We start from the raw sequence: 8,229 nt of genomic DNA on the forward strand, positions 1-8,229 counted from the left end.
TCAATATGCTGTTCAAAACGTTTATATGGTTCTTATAACCCAAACAAATCTGTTTTAAACAAAAACACGTTTAAATAGTCAACACAGGCCGTTTCAAAGGAGCAATGAAGCAACAAGGAACAATAAAAGCATAATAGCATACAAATGTAAAGAACGTTTTTTAATGTTCAGATGACTCTGTACAAAATATTTCATTCGAGGAAGTGTCAAAAAGCAAACAGTATTATCATAATATTGAATGTCACAAGTAAATGGAAAAAGAACCACTGTAAAGGTGGAAGTACATTGAAAGTGTCCATTCTGACAGAACAATGCAGGTTTCTGAAAAGCACACTGGGTTATTCCACACTTAAGAATTTCCTTTTTTTGGCAGTGCGTGTGTAAGGATGTAGTCGCCACTCAACATCTGCAGTATTCTCATTGTCTAGTGTGCCGAGCTTGATCATGTACACTGAGAAAAAAAAAAAAAAAAAAGATTAGACACAAGATATGAATAACGCGCAGAGTGCAACATATGTGTCTGTTCTGCATTAATTTCAGTTCATCTCTTTCTTCGCCAAGTGTGCACAGACACATAAAGAATTAGTTGTGGTTGTTTAAGATGTTTAAACATGCATACATACATATCTGACATGAGAACAGAAAACATTTAAATATTAAGACTTAACAATAAATGATAACAATAATAATAATAATAATGTGTATCTAAAACCAAAACTCTTACGTTTCATTTCAAATCTGGGTCCAACCTCTGTCAACTCAACATTTTTGTGATCGGTTTTCTTGTAGGTATGGTGTCTGCAATATACACAGTCATTAAAACCAAACTTCTTATAATAATTTGGCTTAAAGCTTTTAGAGCAACAGTTGAGAGCATCACTCACCTGAAAGAGATGAAATCATCTGTATTTGCGAACGTAATAACACGTCTACTGTCCTCTTTGGGTACAGGAAACAGATACTTTAGGATGTTGGAGACCTATAGAAAAAAATATTTTGCTTTCAGCTTAACACGTACACTACCAGACAAAAGTTTTTGAACAGTAAGACTTTTAATGTTTTTTAAAGAAGTCTTTTCTGCTCACCAAGCCTGCATTTATTTGATCCAGAATACAGCAAAAGCAATAATATTGTGATATAAAAATATTCTATTTTAATGTTATTCCTGCGATCGAAGCTGAATTTTCAGCATCATTACTTCAGTTTTCAGTGTCACATGATTCTTCAGAAATCATTCTAATATGCTGATTTGCTATTCAGGTAACATTTTTTTTATTATTATTATTATTATCAATATTTAAAACAGTTGAGTACATTTTTTCCAAGATTCTTTGATGAATAGAAAGATCCAAAGATCAGCATTTATCTGAAATAAAGAGCTTTTGTAACATTATACACTAGCTTGAAATCAGTATTTATTTGAAAGAAATTATAAAAATCAATACTTTTATTTAGCAAGGATGCTTTAAATTGATCAAAAGAGCGATGATAAAGACATTTATAATCTTACAAAAGATTTCTATTTCAGATAAATGCCGTTCTTCTGAACTTTCTATTCATCAAAGAAACCTGAAAAAATTCTACTCAGCTGTTTTGAACATCATAAATGTTTTTGAGCAGAATATTAGAATGATTTCTGAAGCATCATGTGACTGGAGTAATGATGCTAAAAAAATCAGCTTTGAAATCACAGAATTAAATTACATTTTAAAACATATTTAAAAAGAAAGCAGTTATTTTAAATAAAAATATTTCAAGATTTTACTGTTTTTGCTGTACTTTGGATCAAATAAATGCAGGCTTGGTGAACAGAAGAGAGTTCTTTAAAAAAAAAAAAAAAAACATTCAAAATCTTACAGTTCAAAATGGTTGTTTTTTTTTGTTTTGTTTTTTTGAGATTTTGAAGCTTTTCAGAAGCCTGTCCCAGAGACTTTAAGAGATCTTCAGCAAAGCCTAGCTTATTTCTCTCTACACATATGGCAAGACAATAATTATATTTATTTTATTAAAAGAGGAAAGTGAACATTAAATATTATACACTACTCTTCAGAAGTTTGGTGTTGGAATGATTTTTTTTTATTTTTTTTAAATAAGTCTCTTACAGTTACCAAGGCTGCATTTATAAGATCAAACAGTAAAAACAGCAATATTTTGAAATATAATTACAAATTAAAATAACTCTTTTATATTTTATTGTAATTTAAATGTAATTAAAATTGTCATTTTTTCAGTGTCACATGATCCTTCAGAAATCATTCAGTCCTCAAGAAACATTTCTAATCAATGTGGAACAACTGTACTACTTAATATTTTTGTAGAAACTGTGATTCATTTTTAAGGATTTTTTAATAAATAGAAAGTTTTAAAGAACAGCATTAATTTGAAGTAGTTTTTTTGTAATATTATAAATATTTTTACTATCCCTTTGATCATTTTTTTGCATTAAAGTACTAATTTTGTTAAAAAATATATAATAATTACAATAAATACATAAATAAATAATAATAAACCCTAAACGTTCAAATGGCAGTGTAGGTGACAAACTAATGTTATTATTGTTTAGACACCAGAAGATATTTCCTGTATATCTCACCCTTCGGCCAAGACGTGACGTGAAGTTGTGAAAAATGAGGTGAGGGTAGGCTTCGGACATGGTGCCGATGTCTGGAACATCATGTCTCATTACCACATTATACAATGTAAAGTAGGCTGTCGGCCCAAAAGGAAGGTGACACACCACCAAACCATCTACGGAAGGAAAAAAAAAAAACACATATAAAAACTGCATATCAAACTAGATATGAAAGTAGAGCGATTTGAAAAAGCTTTCATAACACACCAAATGTCCACCAGGTATTGATACACTGCGCACAAAAACAGAACACAGATTCTATAACAGTTCATACCTGGCTGACCTCTGGTCTCATGAACTATAACAAGATCAGTGACATTATTAGCTTTGCACGCGTGTACTAATGTTTTAACTTCATGGTTTCCTCTGTTCATACGCTGGGCCCCTGGAAACATCAGCTTCATTTCCTGCAAAACGAGAAAAAAAATAGAATGCCAGATAAATAAACCACAACCTCTGAAAGAAGGTTTCCCTTACGTCATTACGGCAACATGAACAAAACATCAGATTAGAGTTTAAACAAAATAAACCTACAAGCAGTCACACAACTAAACACTTTATCCGTACTGTCAAATATGAATAATAGGATTTAACATACTTTGGCAAACATCTTGAGTCTAGAGCTGGGTTCTCTGGATGTTGTGACCATAACTTTGGGGTCTTCCACTCCTGCCCACTTGTACTCATCATCCATATGAGAACTAACACCTGTATAATATCAGAAAATGTGTTTACATAAGCTAGCAGATAAAACTGGATTCTGATATAGATCAGAAAAAAATAGTCACCTTCTCCACCCTCATCTTCAAACTCCAACAGTTTCTGTAACTCTAAAGCCTCCTTCCGAACTTCAGTGGGTATAAGCCGATTTTCTGCGAATGATATTACGGAAATAAAATGAGATAACCGCATTATTAGATAGGTCAGGAGAGTTTGATAAGGTGATTAAGATATGGTTGGAGTCTCACCATCTAAAGCAGATTTGAGCTTCTGTTTTTTATCTTCAATAGCGTGCAGCCTGTCCTCCTGTGCTTTCCTGTACAGGTATTCCTTTCTCAGTCTCACCTCTCGTCGCAGCTACAGCACAAAATACAGTTCAGGAATAATATTAGTTGGAGGTAATACACTACTTTTCTGACTTACATTTTTTAATATATTTAAAAGGAGTCTCGTGTTCACCAAGCTGTGGTGAAAAAATTTACAGTCCGAAAAAGCACTAATTTTGTGAAATATTATTACAAATTAAAATAACTGTTTTCTATTATATTTTAACTCCTGCAATGGCAAAACTGAATTTTCAGCAGTCACTACTCCAGTGATCAGTGTTACATGATCCAAAGTGACAGGATTCTTTGATTAACAAAGTCCAAACACATTTTTTTAAATAGAAATCGAAACATTACAACATCCTTGTTCAATAATTAAATTAAATATAAAAAAAAAAAAACACAATTAAATCTTACTAAACCTAAACTTATGCCTTAAACTGCATGAGAGCAATAATAGACCTAGTTAGCAACGTAGCTACTCTAACAAGGGGTACTTATATTCCCATGGAACAAAACTAAAGCCAAAGAATAATTAGGCAATTAGTTTAAAAAAATAGTTGACATATATTTTATATAACAAATCAAACTGTTAATGTATGTTCATCTGTTAATCACACTTTGTTATGGAGCTTGATCACACTACAACACAGGGAAGCAATGACTCGCTTGATAAACTACTGCTCTATGTAGCGCGAAACGTGTGCTACATTAATAAATTACAGGCAAAACTTAAATAGGTCTAACACATTTGAATTCATTAGGAAAATGTAAATGCTTTATGTTATACTTACCATTTTGAACAACTACACGTGACAATCCAGCGTTACAGACTACTATCACGACTTCCTGTTGGTCAATCCGCTCGTCCAATCACTGACAGCGAACAAAAGTGTCACGGCCTTTCAAAATAAAAGTTCACAAGTGGCTCTAATAATGTGGGTGCGTGGGTCAGAATGCGGCACAAAATCACCAATAATATAAGTAACAAAAACTACAGCACGGATGCATTAAATTGATCAGTAGTGACACTAACTCCGTTGATTAAGGTATTACATGTAAACCAGAGTTTTTGTCATAACAAGCTTCTACTACCGCGATGCGCAACGAGAAAGTCCCTAGTTTATCTAAACACCTTGGCCACAAACCACATTTTATTTTAGAAATATTTCAGGTAAATGCAGTTCTTTTCTGTTCGTTTCTATTCATGTTATTAAATAAATAAGGGGTGTCCATGGGGGCCACTGTCCTGCAGAATCTCCAACCACAATTAAACACACTTCAACCAGCTAACTTACTAGTCTTACTAGTCATACTAGAAACTTGCAGGCAGGTGTGTTGAGGCAAGTTAAAAATTAACTCTGCAGGACACCGGCCCTTCAGGACCTAGTTTGGACACCCCTGAAATAAATAAATTATTTATAAGTGCTGAAAGGTATAATGGTTTCAATAAAACACTAATATAATTAATTATGTAATATAATACTAATACTAAAATACTGTTTAAAGATTGATGATGATGAAAGGTGTTTCTGGTCTGAAGCACCAAATCAGTATATTAAAATGATTTTAGAAAGATCATGTGACACTGAAAACTGGAGTAACTGAGTAAATGTTTTGCCACCGCATAAATAAATTACATTTTAAAATATGTTAAAGTGAAAAACAGAATGTAATCATATTTCACAATAGACCTGTTATCATTTTTCCTATTACTATTTTTTCTATTTTCCCCCCAAATAAATGCAGCTTGGTGAGTATTATAGAAACATAAGAGACTAAAATAAATAAATAAATAAATAAATAAATACATAAAAAAAGTTAAAACATTAAGCGTTAGCGTAGGTAACAAACACAATTTAAAAAAACAAAACAAAAATTAAGCAATAAAGATGCCATGTGCATAACGAGGCAGATTTATGAAATTGTCTATTAATTTTTCAGCGGTGACCATTAGTGATTTTTGCTGACTCGCTTAGGTTAAAATAAAAATAGAGAACTAAGAGACATGTTCCCTCTAAATGTGTTTGTGGCGAGTTGTTTCCTGTATGTGTTTCCTCTTCAACGCCATTTAAGAGCAGTAGCCTACATCCTTCTAGACTCAAAACACTGTCTGTCGTCCATCAGTCATTATGAGTCTTATAACAGCATTCCTGCTAATGATCCTTACAGGTAAGTTCAAAACACATACATAAACACAATCCGAAGGCCAGCATTTGTTCAGATTTTATACTTGACAAACGCAACCATCTAACAGTGGACAAACTTCAATCTTTCTCCACAGGACAAAGCTCATCTGAATATCTGCAGCAACTCCTGTGCCCCTATGAGAACAAGAATGGATCTGAGAACAGGCCCAGGGTGTGGTGCAAAAGAGATGCCCAGGATCAAAACTGCTGTACGGGCTTCTCGTTTCAGCGAGGCGTCAATGTTTTGGAGCAAGGCAACATAGTTGTGAAGGACAATGGAAAGTCCTTCACCATCTCTGTAAGGACACTCACACAAGGGGATGGAGTCTACTGGTGTGGGTTCATGACTGAAGACAAGATCATCGTTAAACTGGCCGAGGATTATTTTACCAATAGTAAGATGAAATTGCCTACTACTTCTTCTTTAGATGGTTTCCTGAGTGTAAGAGATCACTATGTTAAAAATGCTTTCAGTTTGTTTTAATTTTCATTTTAAACAATCTATTTAAAAATCTAAAAATCATTGAAATTTACAGTAAAAAAATAAAAAAATAATAAAACCTATAGTTACTTAAACTTTACGTAAAAACACTATAGCAACATTTAAGCTTTTACAGATTGTAGTAAAAGTAGTAAAAATTGTAGGTATATTTTATTAAATGATATAAGCTAATTTTAATATTTTAGAACATCAAACGTCAACTGTCAAACAATTTTTAGGAATCTCAATGAATGGTTTTCCAACTGTAAAAAGATTACTTTTTTCACGTCCAACTACTGTAAACTTAACAGTATTTTACCGCTGAGTTACATTTAATGCCCCCTTAGATTTCTTACTGTTTTTTATCGAATACAGAACTTCACTACCTTTGATTTATTACCAGATTTTTACAGTAGCATTTCAACAGACTTTGACTATTAAAATACGATAATTTTGACAGTTTATTAATCTACGATCATGTCCATTGCAGCTCCTTTTAACTTTGCTTGGTCCATCCTCCGCTGGATTGTATTTGTTTTGCTCGCTGTGATGACCATCTCAGCTCACATTTATTCAAACAGTGAGTCCTCACAAACCACCTAATTACTAAAAACACTTTGAGCTTTGAACATGTCTTTAACCTCTGTAAATGTTTATTTTTATTTGCTGACCTCAGGGAAACATGGAAATACAAAGGTAAGAGCGTGCGGGCTCGTTTTTATCTCATTTCTATCTTTGCCGATAACATCAATAACGTGTTTTTAACTGAAATTTTTAACCTAATTTGCAGACGACATAAGAACACATTACATGACATCTAATGCCAAGAAAAGCAGTGGAAAAATGAGGCAGTCACATTCACTGAAGAATAAAGAAATTTCTATTGTTGTTATTCCTTATTTTATATAAATGTGTGTATATATATAATTTGCAGAAGGGCTCACAGTGAGAATAGCAGCATGATTATATTATGTTTCATTTGTTAGGTAATTCATTATATATATATGAAGAGTTTATTTGCAAAAATTTTTTTTTAACATTTTCAAAAGTAATGTTATTTATTATGTTATCATGTTTTTATAGTTTTATGGTGTTATTTAGCTGTATTTTTTAGTTGTTTTCACTTAATAAAAACATGATTTTTGAAAATTGCTAAAAAGAAGTTATCTGTTTTCGCAAATGAACTCTATGTATTTATATATATATATATATATATATATATATGTGTGACCTTGGACCACAAAACCAATCATAAGGTTATGCTGAAATGTGTATGTCACCCGAAAGTTGAATAAATAAGCTTTCCACTGATGTATGGTTTGTCTGGATAGGACAATCTTTGGCCCGAGATACAACTATTTGAAAATCTGGAATCTGACGGTGCAAAAATATCAAAATATTAAGGAAATTACTTTTAAAGTTGGCCAAATAAAATTCTTAGCAATGCATGTTACTAATCAAAACTTAGGTTTTGATATATTTACTGTAGAAAATTTACAAAATATCTTAATGGAACATGATCTTTACTTAATATCCTAATGAATTTTGGCATAAAAGAAAAAACAATAATTTTGACCCATACAATTTATTGTTGGCTATCGCTACAAATATGCTTGTGCTACTTAAGACTGGTTTTGTGGTCCACAAATGCATATATATATATATATAATCAATAAATAAATAGAATATCTATCTATCTATCTATCTATCTATCTATCTATCTATCTATCTACCTACCTATCTATCTATATATATATATATATATAGTTTTAAAATGTTTTCTTTTTAAAACTTTTTTTTCTTTCTTTATATGCCTGAACTTATCAAATAAATTTTCTTAACATATATTAAAAAACATTATTGCCTATCATGCAATGTAAC

At 31.8% G+C, this 8,229-nt stretch overlaps 2 protein-coding genes across 2 annotated transcripts; one reads left to right on the forward strand and one right to left on the reverse strand.

Annotated features, from left to right (window-relative positions):
- Positions 1-145: 145 nt before the first annotated feature.
- imp4 (IMP U3 small nucleolar ribonucleoprotein 4) lies at positions 146-4,631 on the reverse strand. Its single transcript, XM_051110455.1, has 9 exons — positions 4,473-4,631; positions 3,601-3,709; positions 3,421-3,504; positions 3,231-3,340; positions 2,907-3,039; positions 2,594-2,748; positions 885-979; positions 725-798; positions 146-451 (listed from the first exon to the last, which is right to left on the reverse strand). The coding sequence occupies exons 1-9, from the start codon at positions 4,473-4,475 to the stop codon at positions 339-341; spliced, it is 876 nt and encodes a 291-aa protein (XP_050966412.1). The 5' UTR covers positions 4,476-4,631; the 3' UTR covers positions 146-338.
- Positions 4,632-5,713: 1,082 nt separating this feature from the next.
- On the forward strand, positions 5,714-7,497 carry si:ch211-102c2.4 (uncharacterized protein LOC568178 homolog). The gene is made up of 5 exons (XM_051110457.1): positions 5,714-5,850; positions 5,963-6,262; positions 6,839-6,928; positions 7,025-7,044; positions 7,139-7,497. Exons 1-5 carry the CDS (start codon positions 5,811-5,813, stop codon positions 7,145-7,147), a joined length of 459 nt encoding a protein of 152 aa, XP_050966414.1. The 5' UTR covers positions 5,714-5,810; the 3' UTR covers positions 7,148-7,497.
- Positions 7,498-8,229: the final 732 nt, after the last annotated feature.

This window comes from Labeo rohita, chromosome 5, assembly GCF_022985175.1.
Source record: "Labeo rohita strain BAU-BD-2019 chromosome 5, IGBB_LRoh.1.0, whole genome shotgun sequence".
NCBI classification, from domain to species: domain Eukaryota; kingdom Metazoa; phylum Chordata; class Actinopteri; order Cypriniformes; family Cyprinidae; genus Labeo; species Labeo rohita.